General features: G+C 38.1%; 1 protein-coding gene across 5 annotated transcripts in view; it reads right to left on the reverse strand.

Moving 5' to 3' along the window:
- Nucleotides 1–4800: 4800 nt before the first annotated feature.
- HS3ST5 (heparan sulfate-glucosamine 3-sulfotransferase 5) overlaps nucleotides 4801–22025 on the reverse strand; it is a 330509-nt gene continuing 313284 nt past the window's right edge. For all 5 annotated transcript variants that reach the window (XM_055137173.1, XM_004605734.2, XM_055137172.1 and 2 more), the window contains 2 exons: nucleotides 11039–11177; nucleotides 4801–7331 (listed from right to left, as the gene is read on the reverse strand). In XM_055137173.1, the coding sequence (XP_054993148.1) occupies nucleotides 6401–7331; nucleotides 11039–11145 (1038 nt within the window). In that variant the 5' untranslated portion in view covers nucleotides 11146–11177 and the 3' untranslated portion in view covers nucleotides 4801–6400. The remainder of the gene's footprint in view (nucleotides 7332–11038; nucleotides 11178–22025) is intronic.

Here is a 22025-nt window from a genome sequence, read left to right on the forward strand (position 1 = left end):
GCTACCCGTGGTGTATTCGATATGCCAAAAGCAGTAGCAAGTCTCACAATGGAGACGTTACTGGTGTCCGTTTGAGCAAAAATTGATGAACAATGGGATGACAGTACAGTGCAGTGCTAATCACTTTTGAAATGTTATTATAGCTAGCATGCAGGGGAGAATTGTTTTTTTTATTCTTTTTTGTGATTCATATGCCTCCTGATAAAGGCTCAAGGTTGGGAAACTTGTGAGAAACACAAAGGCAGGGGAAAAATATGATTCTGCTGTGCTCAGTATATCCGGAGAGCTGAATTGCAAAGATACCTGTTTCCATTATGGGGAAAATGAGTCAGATTTGGAGGATCCTGTCAGTGGCAACAAAGCTATAGGCACAAGGGGGAAAAAAAGAAGTGTAAATAGGGTAGAAAAGAAAACTATGGGATTTAAAACACCAATTGTTTGCAAGAAAATACAGAGAACATTGATTTCATCATCTCTTTTCTATTCTTAGAAGCAAATCCAGGGCTGACCTCCCCGTGTTCCCTATGCAGGCTGCTGGGATATGCTAATCAGGTCAGATTTGCTCCAGGACTAAAGTGCTCATAGGATTGCCATTTTCATTTCTAAATCCTTTTATATATAATCTATTCTCTAGATTTGCTTTTAGATTTTAGATTTACTCTTCTTCATGCTTTTGCTCTGTCACTTTTCTTATTCTGGAGTATGCTCTTCTGGCTTTTTTTACCTGACGAGATGCAATGATCTGTTACTGAGTTCCACTATCACTTCATTGATGGTACCCTGGCTCTTCAAGACTGAGTCAGTTGCTTCTTCTTTTGGCTTTTGAACTTTGACCTACTCTCTAGCTATTTCATGTAGTTAATATTGTCATTGTTTCTGGGACCCTGTTTTAGAGGGATTTGAGATCTAGCAATTATAAGTTCTTCCCTATTCTTTTTTTAAAAAAATTAATTTATTTATTGAATCATTGTGAGAGCAGTTACAAATCTTTTGTGTTTAAGTCTTGTCCATACAATGATGAAACACTTGTCCCTTCACCAGTGCACATTTTCTAGTACCAAAACCCCCAGTATACCCCCCATCCCACGCCCTCTCCCTGTGTGGCAGATGATTTCCACATTACTCTCTCTCTACTTTGATTACATTCAATATTTCAACACCAGACCCACCATTATTATTTGGGATTTTACCCCAACACTCAGATCTGCCAAAAAAGGCAACATTAGACCATTTATTTTCTATTGCTGATTGTGAATAACATATGATGTCACTTAATAATTAAATCTGGAGGAATTTCTATCAAAAGCCACTGGGTTCTGAGATTTGTTTCTGAGTCTCTGGGATCATGGCCATTAAGCAGCTTGATCAATAGCCAGAGGGGCTCCTTTCCTATTCTTGCTCCAAACTTTCTGGTGGGTTTTATTTTACTTTAGTTTTTTTTAAATGCAGAGTTCTCTCTCATTTTTTTTAATGACTGAGTTTCACTCATATAATGTTTCAATACCTCTCTCTTTACCAGTGCACATTCCCCACCACCAATGGTCCCAGTTTTCCTCCAGTTCACCCCACCCCCTGCCTGTCTCTATGGCAGGCTCTCTCTGTGTCTCTCTCTGTCTCTCTCTGTCTCTCTCTCTGTCTCTCTCTCCCAGCTCTCTTTCCTTTGGAGACTTATGGTTTGCAATATAGATAATGAAAAGTTATCAGGTATATCCTATTACCTACTTTCAACAATCTGGTGAGTTTTATTATAGCTTTCCTTTCTGAAGAACCAGGCAATTTTTCAGTTGATCTGAAAGATTCTTCTTGAATGTCATTAAATAAGAGAAAATGCATAGTTGTGTACAATTAAAAATATTGGAAGTGAATCATCTTGTCAGATAGAAAATGATGTTATTAGGAACTGGAGAGATAGTACAGCGGGTAGGGCATTTGTTTTTCTTGAGGCCAACCCTGGTTCAATCTCTGGCATCCCACATGGTTCCCTGAGCACTGCCAGCAGTAATTCCTGAGTGTAGAGCCAGGAATAAGTCCTGAGCAACACTGTTTTGTTAAAAACAAACAAAAACAAAACAAAAGTGGTGTTACTAATTTATCTAGAATAATTTACCTTCTTGGTCAAAGGGTATTATTTGTAAAGGGGGGTAAGCTACTTCTTTAGAAACAAATTCTTTAATTAATAGTTCCCCAAGACCTGATAGACTGATATGGTTAACAAATTTAAAAATGATGAAACCAGCCTGATAAGGTATTAGACATGCTGCTGTCTACTTGGTATGACTGAAAGGGTATTGCTTTTCAACAAGGCTGCATTTAAATAACAGACACTTGTTCCTGGAATACAAATCAGATACTTTCTATGGAAAATGCATATTGCTATCAGTTCAATTCTGTCTTTTCAACTCCTCAATCTATTCAAATCATTATAAAATGCACTCTTATACCTAGAAGGTACAATAAAATGTAATTGGAAAGAAATCTTTAAGTGTGTAAAATGTAAAAAAAATGTTTTTGTATTGTAAGGCATGTGTATTAAAACCTTAGCAGATGATTATATTTTGACCTAAATTTCATATTTGCACCAGCTATAAAAAAGGTGTTTTTTTAATATAAAAATTGATAAGTGAATGCTAGGGGGCCTAAGTAACCTACTTTAGAGAACATATTGTTGAGAAATAGTTGAGTAACACCAATTTGGAAAAATATATGCCAATTAAGAGGATTTCATTTAGTAAAGCAGGTGCACTTTGACATTTATTCTTCAATATATTTAGTACAGTTTGTCACTTTGTCTTCTTGGGAATAATTGCAATTAATGTGCTTAAAATATTCTATACTTTCATCTTGTTAGACTGCTTGAATTGCCATGATTTTGCTGTATTTAGTCATTTTCAGGAAGAATGTTTTCAGCAAAGTTTTATTTATTTATTTTTTGCTTAGACTGTAGACTGTTCTCTTAAGTGGAAAATGGCTGCTGAGTATGCAGAATGACTACAAAAGACTTCAGCAGGGAGATACTATTTATGATCATTTGAAATTCTCCATATTGGAAAAAATTCTCAAATTAGGCTTATAAAGGCATCCAATTTAGCAAACTGTTAATTGGGCAAAGCAAAAGCTTATAGGCAAGGCTGAAACTTGGGTTATCTTTGTTTTTGTTCCCCTCTTTCTTTAACTGCAACACTTCCCCAGTGTCTCAGGGACATTGCACACTTCCCCCCGACCCCCACCTCCCAAGCTCTACCCCTCGACCCCCTCACCCCCGTCCCCAGGTCCTGGAACTGATTCTCCTGACATCAACGTTGCATTCTGGTCAGGACTTCCAGAAGGTTCACGCAGCTCTACTGGGAACTGAACCAGCAACTAAAGACTATTCTTGCTGGCCCATTCCTGTAAAAACCACCAACTCAGAGATCAGATGTAATGATGAGTGGTTTAGAGCACTTTGCTTTATCATCCATTAGTTTTCCAGTACTACAGTGCAAATGATACTAAAATCCTGGACCTTAATTCATTGAAGGTTTAAATGAGGTCATTTTGGGTGAGTGGGTAATAAACCTGAAATCTGAATGTCTGTCCATAGATGTGTGTCCTTTCTCTTTCTGTTCTCTAACCTCTCTAACTCCCTTGGGGCTCTAGTTCCTGTTTGTATAATTATAACTGAAATCTTTGACTTCCCAAGTGGTGTACTGTCAGCTTTCCAGTTCAGCAGAAATTTCACCATGGCTTAGGGTTTTCACTTGCCTTCTTTGCAGTCAGAGTTGTTTTACAAAGCTATATGGTGCCACCAAGCCTCCAGAAGGAATGAAAAGTTTTCATGATGTAAAGGAGTAGCTTATTAAAGAGAACCTTAGTGGAGCTATTGTAACGAGCTGAAGATTTCTCTAGAGGTTCATTGCCTGTTTGATGACAACAGGAAACATTTTCCTAAACAAGGAGCTCTAAAACCTCCAGTGGAAGTATGCTATTAAATCATAGGATTTTTATTTCTCTCTGTCTAGCTCAATCAGCAGGAGCCATGGATGTTTGTTTCCCAGCAAAATGAAACTTGCCTCCTCAAGATATCCTCCCAGACCAGACCTCCTGACTAAAGTCTCTGTGGGGAAGTCTCTAGGGTTGAAAGTCTTTCTTAAACTTATTTAGGAATTGGAATAACTGGAAAGCACAGCACTCTTTTTAATATGATGAAGAAATGCTGACTTAATGTCATAACTGACTTAATGAGCTAAAAATAGCATTAAAAATTGCCAGTATACCAAATAAGAATACTAGAAAGATTCTAATTTACACTATTGGTAGCAGTAGTAAAGTTTAAGAGAAATGTGATATAACATGTGGATCACAGAAAAACAGTCTGTTCAATAGCTTACTACTACTATTTGTGTTTAATTAGTGAATCTAGATTAAGATTGATATCTTTCAATTGTACTAATGGACTACCTATGCTGATTTTTGAAATATTAGTGTTCCAATGGGGCAGAATTTGATAGTCACTGGTATGAAAAGCATATTAGCTATAAAGTGCTCTAGGAATATTGCAAAGAGTTTATTCTGATGGTAGTTGATAATGGAGGCACTCATATCAGATTCTTTATGTTTGATTTCATTAAGGGCTTAAGGAGGAAGTGATTGACATGTAGACCTAGACTGATTCCATTTTCATCGCACAGTGACTGAGGAACCGCCCTGTCAGCGTGTGTTGGTGTCATGCTCGTTTCTTGCTGAGAGAACAACATTATTGTTAATTGAAACAATAGCCATGATTACCAAGGCTGTAGCTTGAGAAGCAATATATACCAAGACCAGAGGGAAAAGGGCTATTTATTTAGAAAAGATCAACATCAAATCAGTGGACAGGCTAAACAACTCATGGAGAAAATCAACACCTATTACAATCAAAAGGGGACCCATTGTAATTTGCTGATTTCTTTAAGCACTCTCAATGTGATACTGAACAAAACATCTTCCATTGGATAAGCAACAGTGATTGCAGAAAACCCAGCTCTTGCTGTTTCTAATATCTCACTTGAATCACATTTAAGTATAATCGTGTGTCTGATGTTAGCAAACACACTTGGTTTAGTATTAATTTATCTTGATGGAAATAAGAATCATATGTTTACGTTAGTAAGAGCAATGCTAGGTGATTTGATCATTTCTGAGCAGGCTGATGAATTTTCACCTCAAAGGTAGTTCCAAGGCATCAGCAGTGTTCAGTAGAGAGGTCAAATAAGTTTTTAGATTTTGTTTTAGTTTCTCTACTGGTCTGACTGTGATTAGAGGTTCAAATAAAATTGTGATTATTCTAGACCTTGATTATATTATTTCTTGTCTCTAGTCACAGCAGCTACTGCAAGTAAATAAATTGTTACGAAGTTGTACCAGAGTAGCACTAATGTTCTCTGAGGTGGCTGTTATATCAGATTTCCAGATGGTTAAAATATTTTTGAATATACTCAACCTCACTTCATAAATACATTTTCACAAGGGTACAGAAATCCAGCGGAGTAGTGCATGTTTCCAACTACTCAAGTCTGCACATAAACAGTTTCGATTTTGAAAGCTAGCAGGGGGCACATAAAACAAAAATGAGTAAGAAAAAGATGTTGCACATAGAGTAATTTTAATCCATTCCATTTTTTAAATACCACAATAAATTTAATTTCCACAATAAATTAAATAGCCATATTCAGTTTACAAAATAGAATTACTTAGTGTGAAACCAGTATTTACAACAATATACATTATGTACATGACATTTCTTATTGTTGACATAGAACATGGTAGTAAATGGACTAGACTTTCCAATGTGTGATTGACATGCTACAAGTGACGCCATGGTCTGTACGAGAAAACAATAGTGCAAAATCACCACAGAAACTTTGGAACAATGTCAATTTTTATGAGATAAGACATTCTTTTAAATAATAAGAAAATAGTATTTTCTGTTTTCATGGCACCAACTCAGCATCTGAATTGAAGAGCCAAATTTCCCTACGAAAGGGATGCATAACTGATTCCTCTACTTCCTGAAGCCTCACAGCCATTGGTACATTTTCACACATTAATCTTTTGGCTTAGGTTTATGAAAAGAGTAGACAAGAAACTCTGACTCAAAGGAAGACTAACTCTTTGAGAATAGCTGAAGTCACTTTCCCCCTAATACCACCACCTCTTGCTTTTGTCAATAGCCTAGAAGATGCAACTATGCAGACAGCAAGTTTTATTTTGCAAATTTTCATTAGAAAAGGGATCTGATTTTATATTTGGTCACACACTGCTTATGTACAAGTATACACGGAAAAATGACTTGGATAGTTGTCTAAGAAAAGTGCATATTTTAATCTAGAGGAGACTTTGTATGTCTCCAGGCACAACACATAGTGTTGTATGATTTATCATTTTAGGGCCAGTTCAATGTCCTCCCAGTGATCTGGTAGAATTTTTGATTAAAAGGGTGAAAGAATTTGCGTAATTTGGTTATGACAGAGGGGTCCACCTCTGGATGAATACGCCCCTTGCTGCCCGCCAGGCACTTATTAAAGATAATGTTAAACCGTAAGCAGTAAAACCCTCTGGTAGCATTGAAATATAAATTGTATTGACTTATCCTTGGGGGAAGATTTAGGAACTTCTCCACGAGCTGAAGTTCTGGCAGAGGTTCTGTGATGAGGCGGTCTCCATCAACAATGTGAAACTGTTCAATTGGAAAGTATTTTAACCACCTTTCCAGATGTTTGGTGTAGATGCTGGTTCTGACTGCCTTGTATTTTGTATTCACTTCACAGGTATTAGGGTCTATTGCCAGCTTCTCAAACTTGTAATAAGTTTTGTTCTTCCGTTCCTTCCCCTCTAGCACCTGAGTATAATCAGAAATAGCTCTTGTGGTTGGCTCCCTGACAATGATCAACAACTTGATGGATGAGTTCATTTTGTAAATCCTTTCCGGAACCTCCTCTGTGATAAAATATGCGGGGCTCTTTTCAATTGTGATTTGCTGAGGGTAGGAAAAAGGCATCTTTTTCCTGTACCAATCAATGCCCTTGGCATAATTCTCATCATTGTCAAAAAAGTGGATTTCTTGGGAGGCTTTGACTACTGCCGGATGGAGGTTCAGCATCTCAAGCAGAGCTCTGGTGCCTCCTTTCCTCACCCCAATGATGATAGCCTTTGGGAGCTGCTGGACCAGGTCATGCAGGCGAACCTGCTCCTTGGAAGTGTTGCCCTTCCGGAACTCATGCAGGAGGCCCCGCTTGAATTGCAGGGCTCGAAGAGGGAATTCTGCTTGACTGCGGGCTCCGAGTCGGCCTTCAATGGGGCAAATGGGTTGTAGCCTGCAAGCAACAGACACGTTAAGAAACTCATTGCAAACAAGTTTTTGTTTTTCTGGTTCTCTAGTCAGTCAGAGGAACACTTGAGATACTCAAATAAAACCACTGGCTCCCAGACTGTTGCAATCCCATAATGAACATATGTTTAGGAAATTTTATTTTACATAACCCCAAATTAAATGGGGCACACATAATTGATGGGATTTTTTTTTATTAGCGCCCTTTAAATTTTTTTATTCACCAAGTACTTAATTGACTACAGCATGAACTGATGTTCATAGCCCAGGACAGACAAGTGACATGAGCCATACTAATAGCCTTTTAACAGCTCACTAGTTAACATCATTTAGAAAATGTGAAAGGTGGATTATCATCTTTGGCTAGTGGCTGAAGGGCAGCTGGGAGGCTCCATGTTTTGGGCCACACATGGTATTCTTTTCTTGCTGGTCAGCAGTGCTCACTGGGCTCTTAACATTTTTTGAGATATAATCCAAAAAGAGGTCCCTGCCCTTGACTCTGCACCATCAACCTGCAAAATTTCAGTGTTAGCATGTGCTGAGATTTTTATTACGTGAAAATGTCTGCCCTTGGCCTTAATACAGCTAGAAGAGGACTATATTTCTCCTGCTTCTTTTTTTTGCTTTATCTCCAAAGAGAGGGGGATGATGTTTTTACTTTACTGAATGTAGGAACAAATCCAATTGCCATCAGCAAGTGATCTATCACATCTGAAATCAGAAGTCAGTAAGACCTTGGCTGGGCTACAAACCTTGCGTCCTTATTGCCAGCCCATTTAAATCCAAGCCCATAAAATAAGGAACACGGTGGATGAAGTCACAGAGGAGGCATTTTGCTTCCACACTGTGCTGCATAAAGGGCTGCCACATCTGCTTCTCTTAGAGAGAAAGGTGTGGTCACATTGCAATGATCATACACAAGACCCACTATTTAATTGACATGGCCAAATAAACAGGACCAATAAACTAAATATTCTTTTGAGTATAGACTGGAAGTCAACCAAAGGTTATTATGATTTCCCTAAGTTTGTCTGAGAAAGCATTTTAATCTTTTGGTTCTCTGTTTGGTGGTTTCTAACCACATCTGGTAGTGCTGGTTAGTGCTGGCTTAGTGTTAGAGGATCAAACTTGGACCTGCTGCATGCAAAGCATGCACTCAATCTGTTGAACTATTCTCTGATCCAGCCTCCTTGTTAAAGGGTTACACTATTAGTCAATATTGCTGCTAAACCAATTCTTCTGACTGAAGCTTCTTCTTATCCTAATAAGTAATTTATAGACTATCCTAATTTGTAGTCTGTGTTTTGCTTCTCTGTGGTGATGAAATTGCTGCTTGCTTTCCTTTCATTGTACTGTTTGTTATCTTGTGTAATGTTTAAAATTAAAGTGAGAAAAGGCCAATGTCCAGGTCATGTCACAGCATTGATTAGAACGGAGGGAAAAGAACTCGATTTGTCTTTGAATAGCTATCACAAAGCTTAAAGAAAACTACAGATGTGTTTTACTTTTTGACATGTTTACTTCTCATAATTTTAAAATCAATCATACTATGGAAAATAAGAAAATATGGAATACTATGAAAGTAAAGGGGTTTAACACAGTTAATATTTTAAAGAAACAAGCCATGTTTCAACAAACTTTATAACAAGATTAACATACTAGAGATCTAATGGAAAGTTAAAAAGTCACAATACATACATAGTCAAAGATGTTCTTAATCGTGACAGTGACTGGGATGTAACGCATTGATTTTCTAGTTCTTTTTTAGGTTTGGTTGTGAATCGAGTTCCAATTTCTGAAGGTATCCTTTGATGTAACGGATAGAGTTCTGTGCATCTAGAATGATGCTAGTACTATCCTTGGGAGAATTGGGGACATCTTTTTCTGCAGGACTTAATTCTCTTGCAGAACCCCGAGTGAGACCGAATTGACTGTCTCTTCCCTTTTGGAGCTGGAATGCAATTTGTGAGATATTTCCACCTCTAAAAGGGCTTATTATTATTATTTTTTTCATTCCACTTTCTACCTTCTATCCTGGGAGCTCATTCCCTGCAGAACAATTGCTTTTCTGGGACTTTCTAACTCAAATAGAAGAAAACATCCCATTATGTCCTACTTCTTACACAGCAGATTCTGAGCATGGGCCCCAGACTGAAAAACCAAATCTTAAAAGGGATAATAAAAGTGGCTGTTCAGCCTTCCACCCAGACAGCAGTGTCTTCAGCTCCTAGAGGAGCAGTCTGAGTAAATGTGTGTCCATATAAGACAGTCTGCCGAAATCCTCAGACGGGAGATTTTAAGAAGGCCCACAGAGCAGTTAAATTCCTTATATAAGCTATCCTTTCCGAGGTTAGTTTTAAAATGGGGGGGTTGCTATAACTGATGCATTACTGATCATTAACTCAATTACTCAATAAAAATAAATGTTTTTTTTTCTTTTTTGCTGGGATTAAGTCCAGAGCCTCACACATGCAAGATAGAGCTCAACACTGAGTCATATTCCTGACTGAAAATAGCAACTAATTAAATTATACTAACACCTATTCATAACTTGATGGAAATTTTCCATTATTGCTATAGGAAATCCTCCCACTTCAAGTTTTTTCCATAATTACTAAACTACTAATTTTGGGAAATTAGTGATAAACTCTGGACCATACCATTTCCCATAGTGAGTGGGAAGTTTACCCAGAAATTTAAATTGGAAAGCAGTTAAGAGGTTAACTTTAAAACTGACACTGAGCTGAAGGCAAAGTAGAATCACTTTGTTATGTGCCAAATGCCTGAGTGACAGGATGTATAGATTATAAAAGAAAAATCTTCCAGAAGATATTTTTATTTTAAAGCCTATCTGTATTTCACAGAAAACAGGAATTGAATCTATAAAGAGCACACTTAAGGCTTTCCAGTGAAAAAAATAATTTAAAGCACAAAATGGGAAACTAACACATTTCAGAAACTAAGTTCTCCAGCCTTTCAAATCATACCAGAGTGGAACAGTTGAAATATATTCAATATAAAGTCAACTGATACTGCTGGAACATCTGTGTCTAGTATCTTTAAACTGTCTATTTAGAACCAATTTGAGCTCTGTAAAGTTACTCTTCATGGATTTTCCATTGCTTTCTGGGCAATTATTCTGAACGAAGTCTCCTTGTAAATTTAGCTGCTGGAAATCAGAGCTAATTTAAATAGTTAAAATCCCCCCAAGACTGTATCCACCTTTCCTAGGCAGTGGATTCCAAACTTGGTGAGTTCCTTTTCAGAGTCATGTATAATTTTAATTCTCCCAGTGGCACATTAATAGTCTACTCATACATTTCAAAACAAAGATATAACAATATATCATTACTACTTCACTATGAGTAGAGAGCAACAACCTGATGTAAACAGATTACACTGAACTCTAATAAATGACTTTTTAAAAACTGTACATGCCTTTATTCCTCCTCTGAAAATAAATGTCGATGTATACAGTATACAAATTGATCTTGAAGAACACCTTGGTTTGAGCAACTTGGATCTCTTTCTTTTAAACACTCAATAAATCAAAATCAATACTATAGAAAAACATGGTTCTTAGGAATTTTGAGGGACAAAAATAAATGAAGAGATTTAAACTTTTGTTCTAAGGCAACTGAATTCAGAGACACTTTGAATCCAAATAAGCAGAGTGTGTGTTTAATCACTTACCTATCCAAGCTCCCAACTCTGGCAACTAGATATAGGAGACTCCCAACGGCAAGACTTCCCAGAACGAGGAGCTTCTGTCTCAGCCACGCCTGCTGTTTGAATAGCATGGCCCTCCATCAACCTTCAGGACTTCTGCAGTCTGAGACGGAGACAGAAGAGAGATCAGTAGCAGTTATCTCTTATAGGCTCTACTGATTGTCACAAAACTAAGCAGCATTGATAATCTGCTTATAAAGTGACTACCCACGATGAAGAAGACCCTATTACAACCTTGAAAATATTCATAGTGTAGCACGTTTTTTAAGTATTTAAAATAACTAACCCTCCTTCCCCACCAATACCCCATGTTACAAGATAAAATAATAGAGGGTAGAGGGGCCAGAGTGAGAGTACAGTGGGTAGGGTGCTTGTCTTGCGTGAGGTCAACTTGGGTTTCCTGGCACCCTCAATGGTCCCCTGAGCCTATTAGGAGTGATCCCTGCCTGAGTTTACAGCCCTGAGATCAGCTGAAGTGCCCCCTCACTCCAACTAAACTAGAGGAAATAATTAGACAGAGTCAACTAGTCAATTGTAAAAGTAAGTTAAAAATTCCTATGTACATGTTTATTTATGACATGTGTACATATTTGTTCTTATTGCTGTTTATCATGCAAAAGATTGAGTGAATAACCGGGATGCCTGAAGGATATCAGCAGGGGAATCAATAAACTGAAGATCTGCTTCAAAATAATGGTTGGATATTGAAACTGATGTCCTCCTTCAGTAACTTATTATTTGAAGTATGATAATAATGTATTATACTTAGATATATTCTGTATTATTCCATTTAGGATTTAAAGAGGGGCAATATTGCATTGTTGCACTGTAGTCCCCTTGTTCATCGATTTGCTCGAGCAGGCACCAGTAACGTCTACATCGTGAGACTTGTTGTTACTGTTTTTGGCATATCAAATGGGTAACTTGCCAGGCTCTGCCATGCAGGCGGGATACTCTCAGTAGCTTGCTGGGCTCTTGAGAAGGATGGAGGAATAGAACTTGGGTCGGCTGTATGCAAGGCAAATGCCCTACCCGCTGTGCTACCGCTCCAGTTCAGGGGCTACATTAAAAGTTTTATTTTTTTACTTTTGTTCCTTTCACTTTTACTAAATATGTATCTCCAGGGCCTAATGATAGTACAGAGGGTTGGGCATTTGCCTTGCATGAGGCTGACCCGAGTTCAATAGCTGGTATCCCATATATCCCATATCTCTGAGCACCATAAGGAGTGATTCCTGAGTACAGAGCAAGGAGTAACCCCTCAGAACCACTGGGTGTGACCTCAAAAGCCAAAAAAAAAAGTGTATTCATATGTATTTCTTCACCAAGTCAAATATTTTCAAGAAAATTTTATGTACCAGCCAAAACCTATTTTTTCTTTAAGGTTATTAGTGCTATCCAGAACTCAAATGTTTGAGGACACTTGTCTCTGAGTAATCTGAAGTTTCTTTTCAGCTTCATCTTGTTCTGTATTGAACTGACTGATTCTGAAAATATGCTTAGACTGAATATCCCTGCTAAGTGACCACCCCTGGCTCTCTACGAATTTAAACAAGTCTGGTAACATGGGTCTTACTCTCACATCACAAAGGAAGCTTACTTGGAAGATTTTTGCTCTCCTACCTGAGGTATGGCCAACTGCAGAGTGTAAAGCTTTGCTAATGCTGTTATTAAATCTGGGGGTGGAAATGCAAGCTTCCATTTCAGACTTTCTTATTAAAAATAAATCCAATCCCTTTTCAAGATAAGATTGTTTGCTTCTTATTGAAACTCAAAATAGCAACCCAGGAAGAAGGAGTACTTGTAGCATGTCAAGGTTAGAAATGGGTTTTGTCACAACGGTATCTCCATATTTGCTATGGGAGGATTTTCCCCATACAGAAGAGACATAGGTGAGTGATTGATCAATTAGATTAATTATCTATTTATTCATTCACTAAGAAAATACTGAGTGCCAATTGAGCACTTAAGATATTATACTATGTTTAAACATGATTCTAAAATGATCTGGATTGAGTCTTAGCTCTCATAAGATGAATGTGAGCTTATGAAATTGAGAAAAACAAATAATGTAACCTGCTTCATAACAAAATATGAATGTTAGTGAAAGAAGAAAATGATTGAGATGTGGGTTCCATGGGAAGCTGGCACACGATTTCATGAAGATGTTATTAGAGGGCACCGCAAAAGGGAAATAAGAGCAGCAGATATTCAACTCAAGTTAACTCATATTTTGCAACATGCTTTAGATACTAGATTATGCACGGAGTATTATGACAGTAGAGGTCAACATGGGAGTCTATAGTCTGGTGGAGGAGACAGATACTGAACCATAGATTTAGGATTAATATATACCTAAAATTGTAATTATGAAATACTACAAGGCACACTAAGAAAGAACAGCAGGCTGAACCTACTTCAGTCCTCCTGAAAAAGTGATACTTGGAGTGACAGCCCAAGGATAAAGAGCAAAGTGGTCATCAGTTGGGTACTGTGGGTTTTAGGCAGAGTAACGAGCTTGCTTGAAAGGAAAAAGGAGAGAAAATTCTCAGTCGACTGGAAAATTGAAGAAAGGGTTCCTTGGTGGGTCACACAGGGATTGAGGAGTCAGAGTTACCCAAGAGAAAAGCAAAAGTGGAGGCAATGAGATGGGTATCGGCAGTGACAGAGAGAGGATACAGCTCTAACTTAGCATGCTTGCCTGTTGCAGGTCAGATGAGGTGGAGAAGTGGAAGAGAAAATGAGGTTTACTGAGTCCTATTATGTGGCAAGAACATTGCCAGGTGGTATTTCAGGAACTTCTCAGAAAAGTCTTAGGAAACAGAGATAGTTATTTCCATTGTATGAGTAGGTAAAGTAGAGCTCAGACAATTGTCTCCAACTTGCCTGTGATTACACAATTGGCAGGTAATGTGAAGGCAAAGGCAGTAAATTATGTGTGTGATTTAGTGTTTTACTGAAAGACGCAATCTCCTATCTTTAGGTTGATGTTCGAAGCCCTCAGAACCACATTCCTTTAGCACAGGACTCTTTATGCCTGTTCAAATGCAAGTAGTGCATCTAGATACAGGAACTGGTGACAGAGAGAAAATTCAGTTGAAGTTCCTTCATCAAATTATTACTTAGAAGCTCTGTGATCTTGAGCTGTTCTCTTAGATTTCCTGGGTTTTCCTTATCTATAAAGGGAAAACAATCTCTTACCTCTCTACTGGAAGGGACTGTAGCACTGTAGCACTGTTGTCCCATCGATTTGCTTGAGTGGGCACCAGTAACGTCTCCATTGTGAGACTCATTACTGTTTTTAGCATAACGAATATGCCACGGGTAGCTTGCCAGGCTCTACCGTGTGGGTGGGATACTCTCAGTAGCTTGTTGGGTTCTCTGAGAGGGACGGAGGAATTGAACCTGGGTAGGTTGTGTGCAAGGCAAATGCCCTACTTGCTGTGCTATCGCTCCAGTCCAGAAGGGACTGTACTGGATATAATGAAGTAATGTTTCTACAAGGGATATCACTAAATAATGGTTTATTAATTTTCTAAAATATCGCTAAATAATGGTTTATAAATAACGTGTTTTTGTATCTAAGTCTGAATAAATTTAAAGTGTATTCACAGACAAGCAGTGTCAAAAAACAAAGTCATTCTGGGCTTGCAGAGGGTCATTCCTGAGTGGCAAAGATGGGAAAAGTAAAGGTAATATGTGTTGTGCTGTTCTTTGTTCTTAATCGGGATGGCTAGCCCCATACACAGCAGTGTCTTGGAGGGAGAGTGGAGAAGCCATCTGATTTCTTTTACTATATAAGTATAGTACCCACACTCCTGCTCAAAACTATACTGCACAATTCTTCCCCCCTTTTCCTAGCTCATTGGTCCAACTGTCTATCTTTAGCTAGGGTACACCTATTCTTTAAGGTCTGGCCTATGGCCCAGTTTCTCTACAAAGCCCTCTTCATATGATATCTCCGCTCAAAATGATCTCCCTATGAATTATCTTCCACTGAAGTCTTGTCTTGCAGTTATAGCCACAGTCAGACATTTTTATTGTTCATAAGTGTAGGATTAGTTTTAGTTGCTGCATTTTTCTCTTCGCAATAAGCCAGCCCTACTGACAGCCTCAGAAGTAACTAGAAAGAGAACTGAAAAATACCTAGCCCAGAATCTGTTTGCTTGGATTGTTAGGCTAGTGGTTCTCTCTGGTAAGCTTGTACATTGATAGAGAGCAAACATCGGCCCCCACCTTCAGAGATTCTGATTTAATGGGTCTTTGTTAATCTTACATCTGTATTTTAACAATGGAGCAGATGTTACAAAAAACCTGAAAAAATTTTCTTTCGATTTTTTTTTCTCATTATATTTTTATGTATATTTTTTGAATATTGGGGCATACCTGACAATGCTCAGGAGCAAAGGGGTTTCTCCTGGCTCTGTGCTAAGGACTGAACCACATGCAAAAGAGAGGTTTAGCTCCTGTACTCTCCTTTTGGCCATCCCTTATTATTATTTTTAAACATTTGGGTTAGTTCATTTCTTTTTACTTTATTTCTTTTCCTGTGGGGGGGTGGGGACATTAGGCCATACACAGCTGTGCTCAGAGGCTACTCCTTACTCTTTTCTGTGCTGGGGAATGAACTTGGGTCAGCTGCATGCAAGAGAACACCTTAATTGCTGTACTACCTTCTGGCCCTACCTTACTTAAAAAACAACAACAACAACATTCATGTATATTCACTTGTTGTTGCTGTTTGTTCTTATGCAATACCCTACTGTATTCAGGGCTTCTCCTGGTTGTGCTGGGGATCAAATTAGTGTTAGTAGTGTGCAAGGCAAGCTGACCCCCTATGCTATCTTTCCAGCCCTTGTTCACTTCTTTTGGTCTGATTAATTTTCCTTATACAAGTCATTTCATATCTCATCTGTTTTCAGTTGTTCTTCAGAGTAAGCCCAATCTCTTATCCGTGAATGTCCAGGCTTCCTTCTGAAATTCCAGAAAGGGCAGTTTCTTTCCTTCTGATTACTCACAACACCTGGCGCCTCTTTGCAGGTAAGGTTGGCATCTTTATTGCTCCTCAAACCCTTCCACTCTCATTTATATGCTTTTGTCAGTGTCCTCACTGCTCATGAGTTGGAGAGCCTGGCAAGCTACCGAGAGTATCCCGCCCACACGGCAGAGCCTGGCAAGCTCTCCCTGACATATTCGATATGCCCAAAACAGTAACAAGTCTCACAATGGAGACGTTACTGGTGCCCGCTCGAGCAAATCGATGAACACGAGGGCAGTGCTGCAGTGATACTTCTCCTCTTTCAAGACTCCCAGTTCCTACCCATATTGCCTGAGGGCAGGTGATCCTGCTGGAGGTAGAGTTTGGGGTAAATTCTGATATAGAGCTTCACTGGTATACAACAATGGTCCATGGTGTAGAGGGTTGCAGGACTGAAGGATGATAGATGGGTTTAGGAACAGAGGCTGGGAGACATAGACAGGAATGAGCCAAAGTTGTAACTCACCTCAGATCTGAGCTCTGTTCAAGGTTAGCAGGCAGGACAAGTGATAAAGTGATAGAAGGCAACACAAGTGAGAAAAGGTAACACAAGTGATATAGGATGTGAAAATGACTTAGGAAACTAGTCCAAGATTTAGTTTCTTAAATCAGTCCAAGACTTAGTCTCTTAAATCACAAGAAATCTCTCAATCCCTCTATTTGCCACACACATGTAAGCATGAGATTACCAAATCCGATGGAGTATGAGGTCATTGTTTATTTTTTACTATCTTTAAAGATATTTCTGCCTTACAGACAACAATATCCACATATAAATCCTAACGTTCGATAAGGCCAGTTACTGCCATGGAGGTTTTGTGGGATAAATTGCTGCTGCCTGTCTAACGTCCTTAGGGGAGAGAAATTTTATATACACCCACTAAAGTTTTCTCTCCTTGGGAGGACTTTTGCTTGCAGGGATACCCTAGATCCCTACACTACCTCTCTGTTTATGGCATGCCCATACACCCTCATAAGCATCGTCATGTCTACTTTGACATTGAAGAGAACTAAACTTTTTAGTTTAAATATGAACTGATATGAGTCAGTTGTCCATAATGAAGTGCAAAGATCATTGGATTGAGCATCACTACTTTGAGTCACATTTTGGTTTAGTTTTATAATGGAAACTTCCAGAATACCGGTATCTTATCTATGAAATAAGAATAATGTCTATCTCTCTTATAGGGTTATTATCACAAGAGCCTTGAGTAAGATAGGATGAGATCAAACTTTATGAACATTTGAGCACTTTGCAAAAATGGAACAGACTTATTATTTTCAGGAATGGTGATACACCTATGCTTGTAGTGCACTTAATGAGAATAAGGAAACACAGTTCAGTTCTCATTGATAGTATAATTACATAATAAAAATTATGTCCCATTTTACTATAAACAACTTTGAATGGAATTTCCTGCTAAACATTAGAATGTTAGTGCTATATTTTCTGTTAAAAGCAAAATGACACAGTTTCTAGAAACAAAAAAGAGCAATATATTTTGTTAGGCTGAAAAATCTTGGAATTTCTGAGGAAGTTTTAAGAAAGAGGAAATCAAGTTAGTAATTTCTAATGAGCTTCCTTAAGACACCAGAAGTGAGATGTCATTCTGTTTTGTAATCAATCTTATACTATATGCTAAGAGACAATACCATAGTACTTGAACACACCTTTCTCAGAGAAAACCACAGATACTTGTTAAATTTAATATCCAAGATTTGTTTCTTTGGTTTTTGTATACCAGTATATACTACAGGGTCTATGAGGGTAGAACCTTAAAGCTGGACAGTTGCTCTTGGTATAGGAATATAAGTCAAAGACAAGCCATATCACACAATCCTTCTGAATAATTTTATTAAATTGGATAGAGCTTAACTGCTTCTCTATCTCCAAAGTCCTTTCCCTTTAGCTATTCCAGAATTAATGGGCATTTTAATAATCTTTCATCAATGCAGTCATAATGGTAATAGGCAATTTATATAAAATTAAATTTTTGAAGTTTATTATTTCTTTTTATACAAAAAGGTTAAAGACCTACAGTGACATTTAAGCCCTCCATCATATTTAGTTCTTAGAATCTTTACTTTGTGTGCCACGAAGTACAATTATAGTTTCTTCAGACTACGAAAGCTAGCCTTAATAGACATGGTATCTTAGCAGAACAAAGCAGAGTATCTAATAGAGTACGTGGCCAGAAACGACAAATTGTAGAGCCATCTGGCCATTTCTCCAAAGCAGCACTAAGCAAAGAAAGAAATGATTCCCATGCTGAAACAAAGAAATAAGGGGATTTGAAAGAAATAATAATAAAGATATGTTCCAACGGTGCTCCAAGGCTTGTAGACATGGTTATTGCAAGTCCCTGGTACCAGTAAAAACAATAACAGAAACAAGAGCGGCAAAGTTCATTAAAAAAAGACTGAACTTATATAGTAGACTTATTCCAAGGAAATAGTAACTGTCTTTTGAGTATTAGCTCATTTATCCTAGGCAATAGCCTCCTAATGTGGACAGGAACTACATTTATTGAGCAGTAGACTCTCTGTTACTTTATTTCACATTTATTATTTCACATAATACAACAGACCTGTGAAGTGCTATCCATTTTATTTTTCCTGATAGAAACTGCAGAGCAGAGAGATGAACAGATTATTTACCCCAGGGCTTGTAGCTCGTAAATACAGAAGAGTGATTTAAATTCAGAATTATTTGACCCCAAAGAATGTGGCCCCATGATTGCAATGCCACTCATAGAGCTCTGGGTGCTCACCGGGGAGATTCTTAATAAATACTTGTTCACTGATTGATGAGAGGAGACAAAACCACTTAACTCTACCCAAATTACCTGCCCATTGCACCTTAAGGTAGAGGATGTGGAGGTGGAAAAAGAGGAAAAAAAAAAAACGTTTCTAGGGATGGGTAGGTGTAAAAGCACCCTTTAGGTAATGTGAACCTAATTAGTGACAATGATGATGATGATGACGACAACGATGAAATGACTTAAAGGCAATGTTCCTTTGGTTTACAAAAAATGTTGCTCATATTTAATGTACGTGAATTAAAACTAAGCAGAATCATGGGAATCCCACTTGTTCTCGTTGATGGCCTTGCTAGAAATCTTAACATGCTGCTCTCTATCAGATCTTGTTTAGATGCGTAGAGCCTTCTCACTTGCCACCTAGTCTCCATCCTGCCTTTTCCCTTGTTCTCCCACTCAGTATGACCGAGTATCTCAGTGAGTAGCTCCCTCTCTCCTAGTTAATCCAAGCTCAAATAGTTGAAATTCTATCATCATTACCTCCAACCTTCTTATTTCCAATCAGCCAATAAAATGGTACCTCCAAAACACTATTAAAATCCACTTTATTCTTAGTACTGATATTTGGAACTACCTCAAATCAGGCTATATATTCTTAATTTATAGACCTATTTTCACATTTCAGGTCTCTAGGACTCCTCCTCTTCTACCTCACTCCCTTACCCGTCACTCTCTTTCTATTCCTCACTTCATTTAACTATGTCTTTCTCCTCAGTTTCTATGCCTTCTTGTTTTTCACTAAGAACTGCCACATGTTTTCAAAATTACAGAACTTGCAGGAATGCAGTGCTGTTATTATAGGATAGTACTGCTAGCAAAAGGAAATTAGAGTTAAATGTCTTTAGAAAATCTTATATGGATTTAATAAATCTAGAATTTATAATCCACTTCTATGCATAATATTACAAAAAATTTTCATGCTGGGGCATGCTAACGCTTTCTTAAATTTCAGTATTTATGTGCTTCAAAACTTCCCTCTGGTTATTAGCAGAAGAACCTCTTTCCTCAGAATGTCAGACCTTTCTTTAAGGGCCAGAAGAGCTCCACCACAGTCCAAGAACAAGTTAGTAGTCATGAACAGATATTTTCCGAGCACCTACCATGTACCAGGTCCTGCAGATGACAGGAGTAATATTGGAGAGTAAGAGACACAAATCCTGTATTAATAGTTTTGCCATTTTCTATTGTCAAAGTCAACCTTGATAAAAAGTGCAAGAAAAAGGCACCTTCCCTTAAACACAGTAAGCAAACTGGTAATGAAGGAAGAGTCTGCAATGTGCAGAGTCTCTTGGGATTCAACACTTTATCTGAAGGCCCTAACATCCATTTCTCTATAGTCAGTCCTTTTCTCCTCATAGTCACTCACAAAAATCAAACCGCTCTCCAAAAGGCAATACTCTGAGTTTAGCAGGTCTCATCTTTTCAACACCCCTGGGAAGCAAACATTTCAAAGAGCTAGTTTCTTGGGTTTGTGTTGGGTGAATCTGCATGGACCTTGGGGTTCAAAAAAGTGCATCAACTTCACTTAAAATGCTCTGCTGTCTTAAAAACTTATTATTTCTTGTTCTTTCATTCCCACAGATTATGTATAGTCTTACAGTCATTCCTTCCAGCCTTCAGAGAACAGATTACTCAGGCATAGGCTGAAGCTTGTAATAGTGATGCTTTATTTTTACCAGATTCTTGGAACACAATCCTTTATATCTTTTTACAGAACTGGAAATTGTACTAGATTTTATTTTTCCCTCCCAGTTCTGTGGTTTTCCATGAGTACCATCTCTTCCATTGGTAACCCAAACACTAAAAATACTGTCTTTTTGGGTGGCATCACCTTCCCCAACTTCAAACTGTACTACAAAGCAGTAGTAATTAAAACTGCATGGTATTGGGCTAGAAACAGACCTGCAGACCAATGGAACAGAGTTGTATATTCTGTCACAGACTCCCAAATATATGACTACTTAATCTTTGGCAAAGGAGCAAAAAAAGTGAAGTGGAACAAGGAAAGCCTCTTCAACAAGTGGTGCTGGGAAAACTTGATAGCTACTCTGTCTAAAATGAATTCTGACCTCTGTCTAATGCCAGGCACAAAAGTCAGATCAAAGTGGATTAAAGACCTTAATATCAGACATGAATCCATAAGGTACATAGAGGAAAATGTAGGCAGAACTCTCCACGACATTGAAGTTAAAAGCATCTTTAAGGTTGAAATACCACTGGCCAAGCAAGTGGAAGCAAACATAAACAAATGGGACTACATCAAACCAAGAAGCTGCTGCACATCAAAAGAAACAGTGACCAAAATACAGAGAGAACCCACAGAATGGGAAAGAATATTTACCCAATACCCATCTGATAAAGGATTAATATCCAGGATACACAAGACACTAGTAGAATTATATTAGAAAAATACCTCCAACCCCATCAAGAAATGGGGAGAAGAAAGGAACAGAAGCTTCCTCAAAAAAAAAATACAAATGGTTTAAAGGCACATGAAAAAATGCTCCACATCACTAATCATCAGGGAGATGCAAATAAAAACAACAACAATGAGATATCATCTCACACCCCAGAGACTGGCACACATTCAAAAGTACAAAAGCAACCAGTGCTGGCATGGATGTCCGGAAAGAGAGACCCTGTTTCACTGTTGGTGGGAATGCCAACTGGTCCAGCTTTTTTGGAAAACAATATGGGCAGTCCTTCAAAAACTAGAAATTTAGCTTCCATATGACTCCGCAATACTGCTTCTAAGAATATATCCTGAGGCTGCATAAAAGCACAGTAGAAATGACATATGTATGGATATGTTCATTGCAGCACTGTTCACAATAGCCAAAATCTGGAAACAACTCAAGTGCCCGAGAACAGGTGTTTAGTTAAAGAAACTTTGGTACATCTACTCAATGGAATACTATGCAGCTGTTAGGAGAGATGAGGTCATGAAATTTGCTTATAAGTGAATAGACATTGAGAGAATCATGTTATGTGAAATGAGTCAGAAAGAGAGGGACAGATATAGAAGGACTGAACTCATTTGTGGAGTATAAAATAACATAACACAAGACTGACACCCAAGGACAGTAGATATAAG

The sequence above is a fragment of the Sorex araneus genome, chromosome 4, assembly GCF_027595985.1.
Source record: "Sorex araneus isolate mSorAra2 chromosome 4, mSorAra2.pri, whole genome shotgun sequence".
Taxonomy (NCBI): domain Eukaryota; kingdom Metazoa; phylum Chordata; class Mammalia; order Eulipotyphla; family Soricidae; genus Sorex; species Sorex araneus.